The sequence below is a fragment of the Hyaena hyaena genome, unplaced genomic scaffold, assembly GCF_003009895.1.
Source record: "Hyaena hyaena isolate Hyena2069 unplaced genomic scaffold, ASM300989v1 scaffold_8, whole genome shotgun sequence".
NCBI lineage: Eukaryota > Metazoa > Chordata > Mammalia > Carnivora > Hyaenidae > Hyaena > Hyaena hyaena.
The window spans coordinates 7,959,173-7,981,170 of NW_024080640.1; the positions used below are offsets into that span (position 1 = coordinate 7,959,173).

At 42.6% G+C, this 21,998-nt stretch overlaps 1 protein-coding gene and 1 pseudogene across 1 annotated transcript in view; both read left to right on the plus strand.

Annotated features, from left to right (window-relative positions):
- Positions 1-545: 545 nt before the first annotated feature.
- Positions 546-1,876, plus strand: LOC120239021 (annotated as a pseudogene).
- Positions 1,877-13,674: 11,798 nt separating this feature from the next.
- NUP205 (nucleoporin 205) overlaps positions 13,675-21,998 on the plus strand; it is an 85,987-nt gene continuing 77,663 nt past the window's right edge. Inside the window, exons 1-2 of the mRNA XM_039243539.1 lie at positions 13,675-14,009; positions 21,089-21,231. Of these exons, the coding sequence (XP_039099470.1) occupies positions 13,982-14,009; positions 21,089-21,231 (171 nt within the window). The 5' untranslated portion in view covers positions 13,675-13,981. The remainder of the gene's footprint in view (positions 14,010-21,088; positions 21,232-21,998) is intronic.

Here is a 21,998-nt window from a genome sequence, read left to right on the forward strand (position 1 = left end):
CTTCTTCTTCTTAGTTAAAAACGTTGAGGAATAGGCCCAATAAATTGATTTCAGGGTCTACTAATGGGTCAGAAGCTGTAATTTGAACATCAGAGGCCATTCATGTCAATGCTAATTGGCATTACACTGTGATTATCTAGGTTGTGATGGGTCCCTAACAGTAGTACCCCTAGACTCAGCGTGAGGCTGCAGGCTGCAGTCTGCAACAACTTCCTGACTTTCATATTTCACAGCCTTGGGCCATCTCCCCAGGCTCTGTTCCCTATTAACATCCAACCCTTTGCAAGGAGTTGGGCGGGGCGCAGTTCCATTGCAGCAGATTTGTCAGCTGGAAATTGGTTTCCAGGTCTCTACCCATCACCTAGGTAATGAGTGGCATCTGCTTGAACCCGTCTCTATTCTCATCCTTGTCTTTACCCTTCTGAGTGTTATGGCCCTTCTCACTCTGGCTGGGACAGAGGCAGAGGGTAAGCCACCTGCCCAGCTAACTGGCCAGGGTTCAGTTTAACTGGGCTACTCAGCTCCATATTTCAGTCAGCAAGTTGATGTTAGATATAAGAACACAGTTCCACCTCCAAGTGGAAGGACTGATTGGAGCAGCTAAGGACTCGGCAATTAGAGTCATGATTCAAAGCACCCAGGAGACAGTAGGACAGCCATGGCCCCTGCAAGCAAAGTTTCGTCCTGGACAGTCTCTACTTGCTGCTGATTCAAGCTTCCTACCTGAACAGCAAATAGATGCTCCTCAGAAATCCATTAGGTCACCTACCCATGAGCAGGTTAGGAGTGGAGGTGCTGCTGAGATAAGTCAGAGGTCAAGAAAACTAAGATGGCCTACTGGAGAAGTGACCCTCTAGGGAGCCCTGGCTTCAGGTGTCATTCTAACCCCTTTTAGTTAGGCCTAAGTGGAAATGTCCTGCATCACTGAAAGAGCCTGGGTGGCTCCTTCAGTTAAGCATCCAACTCTTGGTTTCGGCTCAGGTCATGAGCTCATGGTTCATGGTTTGTGAGTTCAAGGCCCACATCTCCCTCTCTCTAAATAAGTAAATGAACTTAAAAACACAAACACACACACTCACTATGAAAAGGGAAGCAAACATTTTGTGAAATTGTGCCTAATAAAATAGTAACAAGATAACAAAATGGCCTAGAATTGGGGAATGAGGTTAAAAAAAAAGCGGTCATTGTTAGGGAGCTGGCAGGGCTGGTGCCGACCATAGGGGGTGAGGCTCCTGGCCACATAGGGGGCCATGCTGCCTGCTCCACACTGGCTTGGTGAACCTAGAGGCCATAGTGTGGCACTGACTCCTCTGGAAGAGATGGGTGCCCACCCTGGTCTTTGGGTTCTTGCTCACGTACTTCCTCAGCTCATCTACTTCTTCACCGGCGCCTTCAAGCAGGAGGGAAGGAAGGGCAGGAGAGATCAGAATCTCCTAGAGGCTGAAGACTACTACCAACACATTCCATGGAAAGTGCAGTTTTCCTTGGACAACAGCAAGTCAGCCTGGCAGTTGGTGCTGGAACTCCGCTGAAGACCTCATCACGGACCAACTAGGATAGTTTGCGAAAGGCAGGATTTGCTGGGGAATGGCAGCTATAACGTCAACGTCCCTGGCCCAAAGCAATCCTGCTGTCACGGCTGCTTGCCCGAAGGCTGCTGCAGTGCCCACGAGGACTGGGTGCCCTGCTGCCTGCAGCCCAGCAAGCAACTTCTCCTGGAGAAGCCATGAAGTTCCAGAACCGTCGAACATCACTTTGAATTGTGTATGGCCAAATGCAGGGCCTCATCCCAGGGCATGAAGCACGAAGCACTTATAGGGACCCTAGAGCCAAGTACTGCTATAGAGAGAGCCCTCCGGAGCTCTTCCCCACATGATTGGCATGGAAGATGACATGGGCGACCAGTCACCACTGAAGAATTAGTGCCCTGAAGCCATGCTCCAGCATGCTCTAGTCCGCTTGGAAGAAGAGAGGCATCGTGTAGTAGCCTTTGCTTTGTCTACTTGTGTTTCTCTGATGGGCTTCACCACCTGCAACAGTTCTATAAATGCAGCTTGGAAACGCCAGAGGGTCACGTTCAAGAACAAACCACAGGAGAGCTTGCTGAGGTGTTGGCACTTGGGGGGAGGGGCACCTCTACCATTGCAGACTTATCAAACCCAATAAAGTTATTAAGATTTCTTTGGTGTAGTGGGAAAATGTAATATTTCATACAGAAAGATGCCTTACCTTGACAGTCAAATATATTCAAGGACACTTCTCTTCCCAAAGCAGTTTGTCCCCCTAAATAAGCTTTCTCAGAGGGCGAAATGTCTGGCAATTGGTTTTTAATGTTTGGTCCACCCAAAAATCTCTTTAGTTTGCATTGGCCATTATGGATTCTGTGTGCATTCACGATGCTAAATCAAACTTTGTATGTGAAAAGTGCATGTCTGGGTTTTACAATCTCATTCTTTTTGGTAACTCAGGCTGGTGTAGGAGTCTGTCTTACGTGGGTTGTCACTGGTACCAGCCTGTCCTCGGAGCTTATTGGAACTCTTGAACAATGTAACATCGATTTAATGTGATTTAGGGTTATCTAGGGCGCCAGGGGGTGGCTTAGTTGGTTAAGCATCTGACTTCGGCTCAGGTCATGATCTCATGGTTCCTGAGTTCCTGCGCTGCATCAAGCTCTCTGCTGTCATCGTGAAGCCCACTTCAGATCCTCTGTCTCCTTCGCTTTCTGCCCCTCCCCTATCTTGTGTGCTTGCACACGCTCTATTTCTCTCTCTAAAAAATAAATAAACATTAAAAAAATATTTTCCTTGCAGATTTACAATTCATTCATTCCATTGTTCCATTGAGCCAGGCACTTCAGCTAGTCGCTTCAAGTTAGCTGGAGAGGAAGTTGGTCTCCACTCTCAAACTCCTCAGTGCGTTAGCCATCAAACAATTAATTTGCCAAATAATCTGAGAGTGAAATTAATAATGGTCATAAACTAAACTATTGATTACACTGTTGGCATGAAATGGTCATCTGCAAGCGACCCTGTCTCGGTCCATTCAGGCTGTCACAGTAAAATAGAATAGACCGAGTGACTCACAAACAGCTAGAATGTATTTCTCACAGTTCTGGAGGCTGGAATTCCAAGATCAGGGTGTCAGTATGGTCAGGTGAGGGCCCTTCCCCAGGATGCATACTTTTCATTGCATCCTCATCTCATGGAATGAGTGTGCTAGCTCTCTGGGGCTTCTTTTATAAGGGTATTAATCTCCTTTACCTCCTAATACCATCACATTGGGGATTAGGATTTCAGTATATGAATTTTGGAGAAAATATTAAGATCATAGAAAATCCTAAGAGACAGACTGCAAATGTGTTATAGAAATTGGAAGACTGAGGTGCCTGGGTGGCTCAGTCAGTTAGGAGTCTGACTCTTGACTTCGGCTGAGGTCATGATCTCACAGTTTGTAGGTTTGAACCCTATGTCAGGCTCTGTGCTGGCAGTGCAGAACTTGCCGGGGATTCTCTCTCCCCCTCTGCCCCTCTCTCACAGATGTTCTCTGTCTCTATCAAAATTAATAATTTTTTTAAAAAATAAAAGAAATTGGAAAACCAAGCCCAATCCAGAGACAAGAGTGTGTCCCAATCTCATCATCAGGTTGCTGATTGGATTAATTCTGGAAAAAATGAAAACCAAAATGAAGCAAAAATGTGTTAACAGAGTGGTTTGTCTTCTTGGGGAAAGAAGAGCAAAAACTGAGATCTGTGACCAGTGCTCTGTGGAAAGAGGACCTGTGCCAGCCTATCTAAAGATTTTTGCTGTGGCATCTGTGGGTAAACACATTAGAATCCTCTTTGCCACTTACTCTCCTTATAAAAGGAAATTAGTAAGAGTCCCTGTGTGATCAAAAAGAAACTTGAATTTTTAAAGCCCATTTGGTCGTGATGTGTTATCCTTTCTATATATTGCTGAATTTGTTTTGCTGTTTTTAGTGGCTTATCCTATTAAGGATTCTGACGTTTACGTTCACAAGTAATATTGGCCTGTAGTTTTCTTTTCTTGTAATGTCTTTACCTTTATCAAGCTAATAACAGCCTCATAAAATAAGCTGGGAAGTGTTTACCCCTTTGTTTTCTGAAAGATCATTTGTATAGGATTGTTATCATTTCTGAAGCATTTGCTAACACATTCACCAAATAAACTATAGAAGCACTGAGGTTTCTTTGTAAAATGGTTCATCATCACAAGTTCAATTTTATTAGTGGATAGAGAGCTATGTCGGTTTTCTATTTTGGAAACTTTGGTCTGTTAGGGAAATTGACCATTTCATTAAAGTTGTCAAACATATTGGCATGTAGTTCATAGTATTCCCTTGTTATCTTTTAATGTGTTTTAAATTAATTTAGTTTTTGAGAGAGACAGAGACAGAGAGAGGGCACAAGCGGGGGAGGGGCAGAGGGGGGAAGTGGGACAGAGGATCCGAAATGGGCTCTGTGCTGACAGGCTGACAGAAGCAAGCCCGATGTGGGGCTCAAACTGGGCAGACTGTGAGATCATGACCTGAGCTGAAGTCAGACTCTCAGCTGACTAAGTCACCCCCAGGTGTTCACCCTTGCTATCTTAAAAAAAAAAAAATTTTTTTTTTTGAGAGAGAGATAAAGCATGAGCTGGGGAGGGGCAGAGAGAGAGGGAGACACAGAATCTGAAGCAGGCTCTAGGTTCAGTTCTGTCAGCACAGAGCCCAACTCCGGGCTTGATCCCATGAGCCATCAGATCACTATCTGAGCCAAAGTTGGAAGCCTAATGGACTGAGCCACCCAGGCACCCCACCCTTGCTATCTCTTACATGCAGGTAGCATCTAAAGTGATGTTTCCTCCTTCTGGATATTGGCAATTTGTATTTTTCTCCCTTTTTTTCTTGATCAATCAAAATAAAGATTTATCATTTTTATTTTTCCCCCAAGAACAAATGGTTGATTTCATTGACTTCTTTCTTTTTCCATATTCTGCTTGATTGATTTCCACTTATTATTTTCTTCTTCCACATACATCTAATTAGCTTTGCTTTTCCAAGAGGCGTAATTTTGATTCAATTTGATTTTTTTTCTAATTTTGCTTGTGAGTTTTTTTCTTAGACCCTTCTCGATATTCTTTCTCTCTCAATCTAACTCTGCCTTGTGTACCAGCTTTTCTCTCTTGTACAGTTAGCCATTAAACAAATATTTGTTGATCAGCTAGTATGTGGTATTATGTACTGTTCTACTTAATGACATAGAATTGATTACTTAAAAATGGTTAACTTTAGGTTATGTATATTTATTCACAATAAAAAATAATGAGTACCCAGCCTTTCTCTAGGTACTATGGAGATGTAATTTCAGAAACTAAGAAGCAACAGTATTTAAATTCTAGATAGTACCTTAATTTTTTTTAAGTTTTTATTTACTTTTGAGAGAGAGACAGAGAGAGCAGAGGAGGGGCAGAGAGAGAGGGACAGAGAGAGACTCCCAAGCAGGCATCGCACTGTCAGCACAGAGCCCAATGTAGGGCTCAAACCCACAAACTGCGAGATCATTACTTGAGCTAAAATCAAGAGCTGGATGCTTAACCAACTGAGCTGCCCAGGTGCCCTAATACCTTTTTTCCCTTAAATTACATTTTAAAGATGACTACCTTGCTTTGGAGTAGTCTTACTTGTGGCTGGAGATTGAAATCTTAAAATCACAGTAAATTAAATTCTGATTTTCTGCAGCCACATCAATTTTATATCTAATTTTAAGACCATTTAGTCTTATTACCACTTACGTGCCTATTATTAAATGTGCAACTTAATATATATAGGGTTGTGTGCCATGGTTGAGTTAATACTCTGGGAGCCTCAGTAATAGAATTCACTGATGCTAGGGGCGCCTGGGTGGTTCAGTCGGTTAAGCATCCGACTTTGGCTCAGGTCATTATCTCACGGCTCGTGAGTTCAAGCCCCATGTCGGGCTCTGTGCTTATAGACCCTGGAGCCTGCTTCGAATTCTGTGTCTCCCTCACTTTCTGCCCCACCCCCAGAGCTTGCACTTTGTCTCTCTCTGTCTCTCAAAAATGAATAAATGTTAAAAAATTAAAAAAAAAAAGAATACACGGATGCTATACTATCGTTAGTACTGCATTCGTATATCTTTATCCAACACTCTTACTCCATGGCTCCTCTTTCTTTTCTTTTTAATTTTTTTAAATGTTTTATTTATTTCTGAGAGAGAGTGAGACAGCGTGAGCAGGGGAGGGTCAGAGAGAGAGGGAGACACAGAATCTGAAACAGGCTCTAGGCTCTGAGCTGGCTGTCAGCATAGAGCCTGACACAGGGCTTGAACCCATGAACCGTGAGATCATGACCTAAGCCAAAGTTGGATGCTGAACCGACTGAGCCACCTAGGTGCCTCTCCTCTTTCTTTTCTTTAATCCTTACACTTCACTCTCATTTTTTCTTTAATCTGATCGTCCTATTATTAGAGTAGAATGTCTTTTAAGTGTTTTCTGTTAAATCCATACATTATTTCACTGAATCTTCACAACATTCCAAGGAAAGTATTATGTAATAGGTGAGGAAACTCAGGCTGAGAGAGGTTGAAATAACTTGGCCACTATCCCACGATAAAGCAAAAATCTAGATTTCAGGCAACCTGTCTTAAAAGTCTCTCCTCAGGGTGTCTTGATGGCTTGGTCAGATGAACGTCTGACTCTTGATTTCTGCTCAGGTCATGATCCCAGGATCGTGGGATCGAGCCCCACATTGGGCTTCATGTTCAGCATGGGATTCTCTCTCCCCCCTTCCCTCTGCCTCTCTCCCTCACTTGGGCACTCTCTCTCTTTCACTTATTCAAAAATAAAAAATAAAAATAAATTTAAAAAACATTAACAAAAGTCTCTCCTCAACTCCACCACTATGCTATTCCTTACGTTGTTTATCAGTCTTTTCCTTAAGTCTCAATTCTGCCAGGAAGTGGGAAGAGAAGATACAAAATACCCATCACTGAAGAACGTTCTTAAACCAAATGGAAGCAGAGAAATGACCCACGCAACAGCTTCATGTTAATCTGGAATTTTTCCAGAAGTCTCCCTTCTCCAATTTATTTAGTTCGCATTTGTCTGCACTAGGGAACATTTCCTATTGTCCTTTCTTTTTGAGTCCATATCAAGTCCTAAACAGTGCAGTGGTTTATTTCAATTAATGGTTTCTTGTTCCTTGTACACATTTCTCTCGGAGTGTTCTTCTGATGGGATGGACATGTGCTCTGTCATCTAACTCAGACAGAATTCTGTTCTCAGTAATTCCCCACTCTCCTTCACACATTTGTGCCCTCCTAATTCCCAGAGTACAATCCAGACTCCTATTGATCGGGTTAAAAAAACACACACTTCATTTTCCTGTTCTGTGTCATGCACCTTCTGTCACACGTAGCAATAGGAAACCCTCTCAAGGGGACTCAACCAGCTAATTCATTAGCTGGAGCCTTCATAAAAGGAAATATGGAGTACTGTGTCCCCTTCAGGTCTGCGTCGTAGTCCATATATCAGGTAAAGAGGGTCCTGGCTTTCTTATCCTAGAGTTTTCAGGGGCTTGCAAGAGAGACGGTCGTTCATGAAGCTGCTTCAAGGAGCGCACGGTATAGTCTGGTAATGGGTAGGAGACAGCGGCTTGGCCTTTCCTCACCCGCAAATGTTTATTGGGTACCTATTGAGTACCTCTACTCTTCTTGTTCCAGAAGGACAGCCAGACAAAGTTGGGACAAATTTCTAATACATTCTGGAAGAACACAGGAGGGCATTTAACCTAGCCTCAGTTAAGAGTGGGGTGGGGTGAAGGTGATTTCCAGAGAGGACAAACCCCAGATGAAGTGGCTGACGAAGACGAAGTGCCAATGAAGATTCAGAGGGAGGAAGATCCGACATAGCAGCCAGAGGGAATACTCCATGAAGAAAGGGGCTGGGTAAAGGGTGTTGGGGCCCTGGAAGGGCTGAGAATGTATTTCTAAGTAGCTGCAGTAGTCACTGAAGAAGAGCCTGAGTAGATATGAGATTATATTGAAGAGGTGGGTAGGAGCCAGATCATGAAGAGCTTTGTGGACTTCCCCTCAGGTCAAGGGCAAAGATGTGAGGGGTTTTGGGGAGAGGATGAAGTGGTCCCTCTGGTGATAGTGTGGAAGGTGAGTTGGAAGTAAGTGAGACCAGAGGCAGGAAGACCAGTCAGGAGGCTTCTGGGAAATGCAGCCTAGGAAGGGGAGGCTCTTTTCCAGAAACCTCCTCGCTACATTGCACTTGTACATCTCTAGGGAGAAATCTAGGGCAAATTTATTTCCTATTCCACCAGAGATCATCAGTGCTCCAAGACCAATGGTTCTTCAACTGCAAACCAGTAACTGGCCACTGACTGGGGTCAACACACAGTGATGAATCTGTCATCTGTGGAAAGATAAGGAAAATCATAGAGCTTGAAACTCATCTAAATTTCTAAGCCTTGTCCAGAGAAGTCGTTGCAGCCCAGTAAATACTAAACCTTGCATTTTGCCACTTTTCCACTGACCTATTCCCCCATTTCCCACCCCCTTACACTTTCAAGATCATATGAAATCCTACCAAGGGCTACCTCCTTCATGTAAATTTACCTAACTTTCATTTTCCAGACTCCAAATAAAAAATAACTGTCCTTATTTTAAGATCTGTTTTTGTTTTGTTTTTTGTTTTTTTATTTCTAGGAGAGAGAGAGAGAGAGAGAGAGCGTGAGCAGGGGAGGGTCAGAGAGAGGGAGTCACAGACTGAAACAGGCTCCAGGCTCTGAGCTGGCAGTGAGCACAGAGCCCGACGCAGGGCTCGAACCCACAAACTGCGAGATCATGACCTAAGCGAAAGTCGGACGCTTAACTGACTAAGCCACCCAGGCGCCCCATCCTTATTTTAAGATCTGAAAGCACTTTGTGTATACATTTGAAACCCAACTAGTTGGGGCAGTGAGAGAAGTTACAAATAAGAGGTCAATTTAACTGGGACACAGGGGCACCTGGGTGGCTCAGTCAGTTAAACATCTGACTTCAATTCAGGTCATGACCTCATGGTTTGTCAGTTCAAGCCCTGAATCGGGTTCTCTACTGTCCTTGTGGAACCAGTTTCTGATCCTCTGTCTCCCTCTCTCTGCCCCTCCCCTCCTCTCAAAAATAAACATTAAATTTTTTTTAAACTGGGACACAGTCCTTACCCCTAGCCCCCAGAACCCCACATTGTTTAATTGCTGCATGCCTCCACTTTTGCAGTGTATTTCTTTAAAGATTTTATGTTTTAAAGTAATCTATACACCCAACGTGGGGCTCAAACTCACAACCCAAGCGAGATCAAGAGTTGCATGTTCTACTGACAGCAGTCAGGCACCCCTGCAGTGATTTGGTTAAATCATTTTTTAGTAATTTGCTATGCCTCCATTTAGCACTTATTTTGCCTAAGAAATAGTTTATTTTTATTTTACAATTTCAATTTTATTTTACTATTTTTAAAGTTTATTTTGAGAGAGACAGAGACAGCACAAGTTGGGAAGGGGCAGAGAGAGAGAGAGGGAGAGAGAGCGAATCCCAAACAAGCTCGTCACTGTCAGCACAGTTTGACGAGCGGCTCAAACTCATGAAACTGAAATCATGACCTGAGTCAAAGCCAAGTTGTTTAACCAAGTGAGTCACCCAGGGACCCCATAATTTTTTTTATTTTAGAGAGAGGGAGTGCATAAGCGGGGGACAGGGGCAGAAGGAGAGAGAGAGACAGAGAGAGACAGAGAGACAGAGAGACAGAGAGAAAGAATTCCAAACAGGTTCCACAGTCATTGCAGAGCGCAACCCGGGGCTCAATCCCATGACCCTGGGATCATGACCTGAGCCGAAATCAAGGGTCAGATGCTTAACGGATTGAGTCACCCAGGTGCCCTGAAAAGCTCATACTTTGAATGAGTGAGTTCATAATTCATTTTCTCTCTGTCACTGTCCCCCTACTCCCTCAGGTCCTCTCCCTGTCTGTCTTTCCCATCTGTGTCTCCTCTTCTAGTTGCTTCTGTCTGTTTGAACTTCTCTCGCCTTACTTGGCCTTTCAGAGCCAGCTCTGAAATCAAGAGTCAGATACTCAACTGATTAAGCTACCCAGGCACCCCTGTGCCAGGTACGTTCTAAAGACTTGACAAATAAGCTTCTTAAAAACTCTTCAGTGAGGGTACTAACATTATCATCCACATTTAGAGTTGAGAAAACTGATTCAGTAAAAAGGGCTTCACAGGTCAGTGAAGGAAACAGAACTTGAGGCCAGGAAGCCTGGTCTAGGGTCTGTACTATTAACCACAATTATTTGTGCCTTCTTTTTGGTCTGGTAGATCATGGAAGCATGAAGCTCTGCAAATTGTCTTTTTCTGAATTGTAGCTGCAAGCCAGAGATGTGGCCGGAGCAGGGATCATAAATATAAGGAGACATAGTTGTTGCTCCCTAGGAGTAAATCTGTTGCTCACTGAACATAACATACCACAAAAGAGCAGCTTAAAACAATAGCTGTTCACTTGCTCACAATTCTGTAATCTGGGCTGGGCTCACTTACCCTGTTGCAGTCAGCTGGGCTCAGCTAGGACTGGAGGATCCAAGATGTTCTTATTCATATCTGACATCTCGGTGGAGATTACAGGAACAGCTTGAGGCTGGCTCAGCTTCTCTGTTCATGATCCTTCATCCTCAAGGGATGGAGGTCAACTCTCCTTATGTGATGTTCAGGTGACAAAAGAGAAGAAGTTGAAGCAGCGACACCTCTGAAATCTTTGGGACTTGCCCAGCATCACTTCCACTGCATTTTTTTTGAGCCAAGCAACTAACTCATAAGGCTCACCCAGATTCAATCTGGCAGCTGATTACACAGTAGCTTGAATTCAGGGATGTGTGATTCATTGGCCTTTCAATAACAATTTACCACAAGAAGCTAACAGTTTTAGAAGAGAGACAATCGTCATAGCTCATAGGACTATAATAGGGGTGGTTAAAAGTGCAATAGGGATGCAGGGATATAGGGTAAGAAACCCCAAGATTCGTTGGTGGGATCAAAGGTAGCACAGGGAAGCAGAATTAACACAAGCCTTCAGACTTGGTAGACGGGTTATATTTGGGGAGTTAATTTAGTGGGTGGTCAACAGGATAGGGAAGGAAGAGCATTCCAAACATCCAGAACAGCAGGTGCAAAGACATTCCTACATGGTGCAAGAAAGCATGTTCTCTTGGGGAATAGAAAATAGTTCAGAATGATCAGCAAAAAGAGAACTTGAGGAAGAGTGAGGATGAGGAAGTTGAAGAAGGAGGCTGAATCAGATCAGGAAGCGGCATGAGTGTCTTGCTGAGAAGTTTTCAAGGGGCGCATGGCTGGCTTAGTTGGTAGAGCATGTGACTCTTGATGTCCAGGTCATGAGTTCAAGCCCCATGTTGGGCATGGAGCCTACCTTAAAAAAATCCAGCCGAAGTATTCAAATATTACTTTTAGGTAATAAGTCATTGATGAATTTTGATTAGAGCAAGTACATAATCTTATTTGTGTATTTGAAAATCACTTTGGGGTCCATGAGAGGAGGGTGAGATGGAAATCAGGAAGACCTGTGAGAAGGCTATTGCAAAATACAAGCCTAAGGAGCTTGACCTGAATAGAACAATGGCAACAGGGAGCAGAGCAAAGAAAAAGGGTTCCAGAAATATCTAAGAGATAGAATGAGTAGGATTTGGCCATTGGAGGAAGCATATAGAATGACTCCCAGATTTCTGACTTTGGCCATTGAGTAGATACAGTTGGCAGAATTTTCAGAGCGAAGTGCTAATTTGAGTTTTGGATTAATTGATTCTGAGATGGCTGTGTGACAATCAATAGGCATGTAGAGTCGACATGCTTCATATACAAATCTGAAGCCCAGGAGAGGGGACTGAACTAGAGATTCAAATACAGAATTCAGCAGCAAACAGGTGGCTGTAAGAAGCCATAAGATTTTCCGGAGAAAGCATGTAGAGTGAGGAAACAGACGCTTGGGGATGACAGAAAGAGTTACATTTAATGGCTGAGAAGAGGAAGAGAAGTCCACATAGGAAACTTAAAAAGAAGAACTAGAAAGAGGATGAAAACCAGCAGAAGTGGTACCCCACAAGTCAAGGGAGAAAAGAATTTCTAAGAAATTCATGGGGCGCCTGAGTGGCTCAGTAGGTTAAGTGTCCAACTTCGGCTCAGGTCATGATCTCATGGTTCTTGCGTTCGAGACCCTCGTCGGGCTCTGTGGTGACAGCTCAGAGCCTGGAGCCTGCCTCGGATTCTGTGTCTCCCTCTGTCTCTCCCTGCCTCACACTCTGTTGTCTCTCCCTCAAAAATAAACATTAAAAAAAAAAGAAATTCAAAAAAGTGCCCATGGAGTTCATTGATCATCAGTGACCACACTGAGAGCAGTTTTAGGGGAGTTATAATGGCAATATCGCAACTGCTATGGATCGAGGAACCTGTGAACGAATCCTTGTAAGTGTGATGGTGGGTGGGAAGAGTTGCGGGAAGTTGAAGCGTTCCTTCATCGAAAGCAAAGTGATCTACTTAGAGGGAAGTGTGTGGGCATGCAGGGAGGAGAGGGGTTTGTAGTAGTGCTGAGCGAGAAAATCTTTAAATGCCACTCTCTGCCAAGTTTCTGCTCGCTATCTTTCTCACTTTCATGCTAAACTTGGGGAAATATCGCTTTGCCTTTTCATTCTCTCTTCCCCTTCACTCCTTAAAACCACTTTCTTAGTAGTCTGGCATTTGTGTCTATATATAAACAATGACTTTCAAATCACTCATCAGTGACTTTTGTGTTCCACCTAATGTACATTGTGTCACTGAATACTATTTGTTCCAAAGAATGAATATGTCTGCTCTGATTGTGTCAATTATGTAATTCTGATTTCCAACAATGAAACAGAAACATAAACTCTTATTTCCTCCCAGCCTCAGTGGAATGCTGGAGGAATTGATAAACTGAAATTGTGAAGCATGTGGAACATCTCTGAGATAAGCAACTATAATTACATCATTTTCCAAACAGGATTGTTTAAGGGATTAAATGAGATGACATAATAATTATTAACCTTGTCTGATGATCAAATTTGTAATAAACATCTGGCATATGATAGTAAATGGTAATGGCTCTATATTTTAATTTGAAAATTAGCAAAATAAAATTTAGTAACTGAAAAAAGATCCAGCTATTTGGAGGTGTTTAGGTAGAAAAATATTTGGTATTTATGAGATGATATATCTTGAAATTTCTTCAAAAATAATCTCTTGTGTTAGGGGGTGGAGTACAGGAATTGGCCAAGGGATTGAAGGTGGGCGTTCATTATTCTAGTTTTGTATACATTTGAAAATGTCATGATGAAAAGTTATCATTTGTTCCACTTTAGTTTCAATCGATGCAACTATGTTGACGCAGTACACTTGGCATATTGAAATGTAATGAAAACCTAGTTTGTAACTGATCAAATACATAGCTTTTTGAGACTTAAACACCTTGCACCCCACTCCACTCCTCAAAGTAAGAGAGAGATACGAGGAATATTTCATTTGACATAGACACAATGCCTTGAATTTACGGCTTTTATAATATCATAAACAAGCTTCATTTCAATAATTAGCCTTTCTGTTGTACTTAAACTTCACTTATCGTGAAAAAGAAACTACAAGTCCCAGCAGGCACTGCAGGACCCACGTCATGTCGAGGACTTCGCGTCTCGGAACCGGTTGCCCTCGCCTAATTTGAATGAGCATATCGCGGCGAAAATGACGGATGTGACCTACAGCAGATTTTTAAGTCTTCGTCCGCCTGAGTCTGTCGAGCGTGCCATTCCGAGACAGCGTGGTGCCTCTGTTCAGGCAGAGCTTCGGGCAGCCTCACCCTTTTCCGGGGCTTCCGTGCGGCAGGAGGGCTCCGTTAGTGGCCTCCAAGATGGCGACGCTGTTGGCGGTAAATTCGGGTAAGGGCACCAGGGGCACAAGGGAAGCTGTGGGGCAGGGCAATGCTGGGTTCTTCAGCGAGAGACCCGGACCGCGAGGTTCCTCGCAATCCAGGCCTCCACGTGGCCATGGTGTTTGTTCCTCCCTCGCTCTGGGCCTAGAGTCCCACCCCTCCCCAGTTTGAATGGCGCGCGTCGGCGCTGCGGCTCCAGCCCTCGAGTTGGGGTTTTCGGGTGGAGGCACGGAGGCTCAGTCCCCTGGAACCCGGCGTCCAGTCTCTAGCAGCCCGGGGCTGAGCCTTGTTCCTTCAGCTCCCCGCTCCATTCTGTGTCTGTGGCTCGGGTTTCGCCAAGATAACACAAGTCTCCCGCAGTGAGGCCGGAGGACCCGAGGCAACTACCAGTCAGGAGCGCAGGCTGAAAACTCGCACTTCAGAGTAGGCAGCGAGCCCCTCAGAGCTGTTGAGCAGCCGTGTAGGAAGGGAGGCTCTTGGATTATGAAGTCTGCAGTCCGGAAGGTGGCTGGGGCGGGGGTGCCGATGACTCCCAGCTCTGCGCATGTGGCGCGCGCGACCCTGTATACCCACCCCCTCTGCCTCGGGAGCAGGAGGTCTTCTGGGCGGGCTGGAATCGAGAAGGTAGTGAAAGGAGCTCTGGAAGATGTGGGGTGGGTTCTCTCTTGGTGCTTCTCAGCTTTGGGCGGTACCGCCTCCAGAGGCTTTGGAAAGAGTTGGGTGCATTTTGATTGTCACAATCCCTGGCGCCTGATGGGCGGGGCAAGGATGCCAAAAGCCCCGCACAGGGCCGAGCGGTTCTGAAAACAGAATTTCCTACCCAGAATGAGGTGCAGTTAGCATTTTCGGTTTAATTAACAGCATATCTGTGTGGCAAATGCTAGTAGAGTCTCACTCAAGAGTGGTATTTACTGGGCGCTTTTTCCCCTCCTGTCTATGCAGTCTTTTTTTTGTTGTTTTTTTTTTTGGTGTGTGGAGGGGGGGTGCTGATTCTTCTTTTCACAGGACTGATATCCTTGTAAAGTGGACTAAATTTGAATTTTTCAAATCAAACCATTTCAGAAACACGGTCATAAATTATTATATAATGATGAAGGATTGTGTTTGTTGAGCACCAGGTATGCCCCCCAGGCACTGTATCTATGTGTCCTATTTGCATTATTTCACTTAATCCTTTTTGTACAACGATGGGATAGCTGCTATATGAATACAGACTGGGAAATAAAAGCTTAGGGTGTTTAAGTAACTTCCCCAAGGTTATACAACAAATGATGGTAAGCCAGTCTTTGGTACTTAAACTACTTAAGTGCAATGTAATTAGTTTTATTACATCATATATATGTATGTATATGTATGTATATATATATAAATGCTGATAATGAAGTGCTGTTCTTAACATTGCTGTCCCAATCTCCTACCCAGATGTAATCATAAAAGCAAGGCTTGCCTGTTGTATGTGTGGTTATATTCCTTCTTTAGTCCATATCCTGTTACTACCATTAAACATAAATCATTGAAGGAAGGAGGAAAAAGAAATAACCAACAACTGCAAAGAGTATACATTGTATAGTAAGGCCTTGTGACAGGAGTGTGTAATTGACAACATAGAAAGGAAACATCTTTCACAGCCAAGAGTCAGGAGAAAAAAATGTGTGTGTGTGTGTGTGTGTTTGTGTGTGTGTATACATGGATAATTAAACATCTTAAGGAAACAGCCATAGATGGATGAGTGGGATAAGCAAAATGTAGTATATGCATGGAATGGGGTATTATTTGGCCTTGAAAAGGAAATCCTGTCACATGCTACAACAGCATAAACCTTGAGGACATTCTGTTAAGTGAAGTAAGCCAGTCACGGAAAGATAAATACTGTATGATTCTATTTATATTTGGTATCTAAAGTAGCCAAACTCCCAGAAACAAAGAATGTTGGGTACCTGAGGGAAGGGGGAAATGGAGAGTTGTTAAATGGGTAGAGTTTCAGTCGTGCAAGATAAAAAGTTTCGGACATTTGTTGTATAACAATGTGAATGCACGTAACAGTACTGAACTGTGCACTTAAAGATGTTTAAGACCGCCAGTTCTGTGTTAGGTGTTTTTTACCACACACACACACACACACACACACACACACGCAAATCACACATCTTATGGTTGCAGACAGGGACAAATAGAGGTTGTAGAGCCTAAGACCTATGCTGAGTTGCAGCTGCCTGCTTTACTGGTGCTGTGACCTGCACCATCCCAGCTGAGTAGACGCACAGGCTCACTGTTAGTGAGCAGCCATTAACACTGGTTGGCAGGCCTTCTGTGGCAGTCTGGTCACCCCTGTCCTGTTCACAGCAGTGACTATTTCAGACCTTTCTCGTACTCTGGAAATCTGCAACTTTCATCTGACCCTTCAGCCTCCTAGTCATAGACAAGATAGAAGCCAGTGGGCATGAACTCTATTTTTTTCACCCTCAAACCTAGAAACCTAGATATATCTATACCCTTTTTAACCAGTTTTCCCTGTAACTAAGTTAAATCCCACCTTTTATGCCCTTCTTCCTATTACCCCTTCTCTCATGTATTCACCACTCTTTCTTGCCCCTTTTCTTTCCATATACCTTACCTTTTGATCTCCTTTCTTCCCCCCCTCTGGCCACTGTCAGTCACTGATTGGCTTGCCCCTTTTGATCTTGCTCTCCTGCCTCATTCCAGTTACTGCCCTCTTCCTCTGTTCACAGTCAGATCTTTCAAAATACTGATCAGTATTCACTGGTACCATTTCCCTACTTCTTCCTCTACTCACTCTAGTCTCTTCCCATCCTCCTAAAAAGCTCTCAATAAGGTTAATATGCTTTTCTGTTTCACTAAGTACCACAGATCTTTTAGGGTGAAGACCAACAGCTGTAACACGGGCTAGGGAGCCCTGCTCGCTGTGCGGTTGCCTCCCTTACCAAAGCCTCGTTTTCTGTACGCGCGCTTGGCTTGTTCAGTGCTTTGGGGGTGCAGTGTTCCCTTTTACCATGGGAGCCCGCGTGCTGTCCTCTCTTCCTGGAATGCGTGTCTTCACCTCCTACCCCTCAGTTAACTCCATTCTTGATCCTTCAGATTTTATCCTAATCATCACTTACTCAAGGAATCCTTCCCTTCCCTGGCCTCCCTGACTAGGTCAGATTCCTCAATTTTGTCGTCTCCTGGCCCGGCTACCTCTCCTCCATCGCCCTGGGCCACTTTGGACATTACTTTTATGTCTGGCTATGTGATTACTGTGTTTGGTCCCTACACTGTAAGCTCACCAGTACCTAGTACATGATAAATGAGTGAATAAATGTGATTTGCTGATATAAATGTGATTTACTTACTACATAAGTAGTGATTTGGAAGGATTTATAGCCTCTTTTCATTTGTAATCACAGAAAGATATTTATGAAACTTTGCTAACCAAAGACAAATCAGAGACAACTCTTTGTTGCACTTACCTTCTGTGATGTATTGATGTTAATGATAGACTATGGATGCCAGTAGACATGAAGTTTCTGGTAGATTTTTGACCAGTTACTGGATTCCTCTCTGTCTCCTAAAAGGGGGGAAATTTTTCTCTAGAACTCAGCTTGTAATGCTAAGTATGCTTACTACAAAGAAATTTTTTGGTTCTTCAGAAGTTCTGTTGCATATTAAGTGTTAACTTTTAGAAAAGACAATTTACTTTTGTCAGCTCTTTGTCAGAATTTTTATTTATTTTTTAATGTTTATTTTTGAGAGAGAGAGCACATGTGCACGAGTGGAGGAGAGGTAGAGAGCGAGGGAGACACAGAATCTGAAGCAGGCTCTAGGTTCTGAGCTGTCAGCGCAGGGCCCGATGCGGGGCCAGAACTCAAGAGCCACGAGATCATGACCTGAGCGGAATTCTGATGCTTGACTGACTGAGCCACTCAGGCACTCCAATTTTTTTTTAAATTTATTTTGAGAGAGAGGGAGGGAGGGATGGGCCAAGAGTGAGAGAGAGAGTGAGAGAGAGAATCCCAAGTAGGCTATGTGCTCTTAGTGTGGAGCCCAGCGTGGGGCCCAAACTCACAAACCAGGAGATCGTGAGTTGAGCCAAAATCAAGAGTTAGATGTTTAACCCACTGAGCCACCCAGGCACCACTGTCAGAATTTTTAAATATCTGTGGTAAGGCAGATTTCAAGTTGGCCTAGGAGTTGTTTTTGATACTTTTTTTTTTTTTTTTTTTTTTTTAAGATTTTACTTTGAAATATTTCTGTACCTAACGGGTGACTCAAACTCACAACCCTGAAATCAAGAGTCACACACTCAACTGACTGAGCCAGCTGGGCATCCCTTGATACCCTTCTTTTGTACCCTGTGCCAGTTCTGGCTCTTTTCTTTTAACAGCCCTTTTTCTTTTGGTTTGACTGCCTTCATCCTACTTTAGGTTGCATCCCCTTATTAGCTGCTTCCCCACCCATCATCCTTGGTTCCTGACACTTGGTGTTCTACTTAATCCAGCAACCACACCATTGCCCATAGTACTAACTTAGTTTTGTCATATACTACTTGAAACTTTCCTACTTACCAGTAGGAAAAATTCCATCTTAGCCTGGAATGTAGGGCTCAAACCTCCTCTGTCCTTTGCAGGTATAGAGAGCCAAGAAAATGATCTCTAGGGAAGTCAGCTCCTCACCATCCAGCTAGCACCTCACTGTGGCCTACGGTATTTAGGGGTTAGGTTCTCGTTTTGACAGGCCTGAGCTCTTATTTGGTAGTGTGTCCAGAGTTGATTGGATCATAGTAACTGATGTTCTCTAATCAGACTCAGACAGATATGTAAACTAGTATTTCAATTTATTGATCTTTAATGGGAAGTGTATCTGCATGGGTGCTCATGTTGGTTGGTCAGCACATATTTTACTCTAGAAATTTATGTGACAAGCTATATTTTTTAATCAGAAGATTGGCAAGAACGGAAGCAAAGCAGGGAGTGGACTGAGTGCCCTTCTGTGAGGTCTAGACCTGCTGATTCCCATCCCTGCGTTCCCGCACCAAAGACCTCTGGCTTCCTGCCCTCCCCTTCAGATTAGGTTCTCCCTTTTATATGTTCTAGTACTTCTCCATCATCTTTTGGTGATCTTATCATTGTATTTTGAATTCCATCTTTAATGTCCTCTATGTCAATTTCTGAGTTCCATGAGGACTGGCATACTGTCTATCTTGCTTGGTCCATAGTCCCTGGCACATAGGAAGTGCTAAGTAAATACCTGATGAGTGAATGAATGATCTGGATTGACTACTTTAGTCTGTCCTCATCCTGCACATTTCCCCCCTTAAAAAATTTTCCCGATGCATGGTCTTTTCTGACAACATTGCTCATAGTGCAGTGAACATTTACCACATTCAATTAGGGTGCATTATCATGCCATCTTACTGCCCTGGTAGATTGGGATGTTTGCTTTCTCAGAGAGAAGTTAAGCATGTTTACAGACCACCCTTTAGAGTTTGGGCTATAGATTAGTTTCACGTTTCTGGAGCGACTGATTGGTTTTGCCTTGTTTCCCTTTCAGAGTCTTTATAAACACATATGGACACCATCTCTGTTTGCAAACAGAAACTTGGGTCTACAGGGAGTGTTATTCAAACAGTGGGTCTAAAATATATTTCATGAATTTATTTCATGAATAAAATAACAGGATACAAAATGTCAGATTTCATGGATGTTGATTGGATATAATGAATGAATATTAGTATTTTATATACAACTTTTCAGTTTTACGTAGGTACTGAATTGAGACATGGAATATTTACACGGGTTCTAGTTAAAAAAGTTTGAAAGCCGCCACTCTTTAATCTCGCTATAGGTCTTTGAATTCTCTTGTACACTTTTGCACCTGCCTTTGAGCCTTACCTCCCGCTTTCTCCGGGCTGTTCTTTGTTACCCAGATTTTCTCCAAATTGCTGCACAAATGCAGCCATCTCTTAGAAATTCTTGACCATCGTTTTGATTTTTTGAAATTCTTTCTTCTTTTGTGGCAACAATGGTATTCCCTCTTTGTATTATTGTTATTTAGATTTTTCACTTATATGTGCTTTGTCTCCAGAATTTGATTATGAGTTTTTAAGGATCAGATTGTTTCTCATGTCCCCTATAATATTTTATTGTTTATTTATGAACTGAAACATTTTTAGGTAAGAGAATTTGGCAGAGTTAGGCTGAATTTGCCTAGGTATGTCTAGATATGATCTTAATTTCACTTATCAGCTGTGTCAGAAATACCTGTATTTATTTCAGACATTTTCATTTTCCAAGTGTTATGTATGGAAGTAATACAGCGTAGTGGTTAAGGTACATTCTGATGATAAACTGCCTGGGTTCATAACTCACGTATCCAGTGTGACCCTGAGTGAGTTTCTTGACCTTCTGCCTCAATTTTCACATCTATAAAATGGAAGAAGACGTAGTGCTGACCTCATAGTGTTCTGAAATCAAATAAAAATGTGTAAAGAGCTTAGAACCATTCTCATTAGCAAATAGCAAAAGCTCAGTATTGTTTATATAAATTTGCAAGTGTTCCATATTTCTAATGTTGTTTTTTAATAGCTAGTGTCCCAGCCAAAATAAACTTCTTTTTTTTTTTTAGCTGCCAAGTTTTACGAAATCTGATCTTTTGTCCCTATTCCTGCTTTTACTTGGATGATAGGGACTTGTATTTATTGAGTGCCTATGATATGCCAGTCACTGTAATGTATATTTTACCTAGTTTATCTCATTTAATCCCTTCAGCTCTGTGATGTAGATATCATCTAGCAAGGTTATTTCCTCTCTCCATGTCATACAGCTAATAAAATGGCAAAACCATAGCAGATATTCTCGTTTAAAGTTGGGATTTACTTTATGTTATATTAAGCTAGATAAAATGATGCTTATATTGTTATGTGATAAATGTGATATGTGTACTTTTATATTACTGTTTGGTTTGTATGTATAACTGTGTATTTAAAAGTAGCCTCGATGAGTGTGACTGAAATGTGTAAACAGTAACCTTACATTATTTTCCACATGTATGTTTTATTTGATGCTGGTTTCTATTTATTTTTTCTTGAAGCTGCTAGTCTATGGGGTCCTTACAAAGACATTTGGCAAACAGTGGGAAATGCTCTTTGGAGAAGACAACCTGAAGCCGTCCACCTTCTTGACATGATACTGAAGAAACACAAACCTGACTTCATCTCACTGTTCAGAAACCCAGTAGGAAATTTTCTATTTTGCTTCTTGGTTATGCTTTTTTACTTGTCCTTGTCCACTGTTTCAGGTTTTCTCTAAAACTGTAATATTTCCTAGGAGCAGTTATTATCTTCATTTTGTTCTCCATAGAAGTTAATATGTATTTATCTCTAGCCAGGAGATATCTTAGTAATAATTGAATGCAATTTGTAAAGTTTAATGTATTCAGAAATATGAGCGTCCTTGGACTCTCTGACCTATAGTTAATATATCTCTTAAGCCCAGTAAGATTAGTCATTTTGTTTATTTCCAGGTACTCTTTGAACATTTTAACTTTTCATAATGTTATGGAAGTTGTGTTAGCTGAACTGATTAATTTCTGTGTGTCATTACTCATCATCTTGAAATCCCTTTCAACCAGGAAGAGAGTACTCAGTGTAGGGAATTCTTGTTTCGAAATTCCTTTCCTTGCTGTTTGATAATTTTCTTTTATAGACTAATAAGAACCATTTTTCCCCCCCAGAAATGGCCTTTTTCGCTTTTTTCTGCCATCTTTAGTAGAAAGAGCCCTAGCCTGAGAGACAGTTGAGCTGAGCTCCAATCTTGGCTCTGCCACTAGAGTTGTAGGCTAGGGAAGTCACCTGATTTATCTGGGCATCAGCTTTTCCATCTAGTAAAAGAGGAGTTGGATTAAATGACCTGTGTGGCCTTTTTCAAGATGTAAATTTCTAAGACTTTATGATCCATCAAGTAATTCTATATTACATGTTATTTGCTAACTATTTGAACCA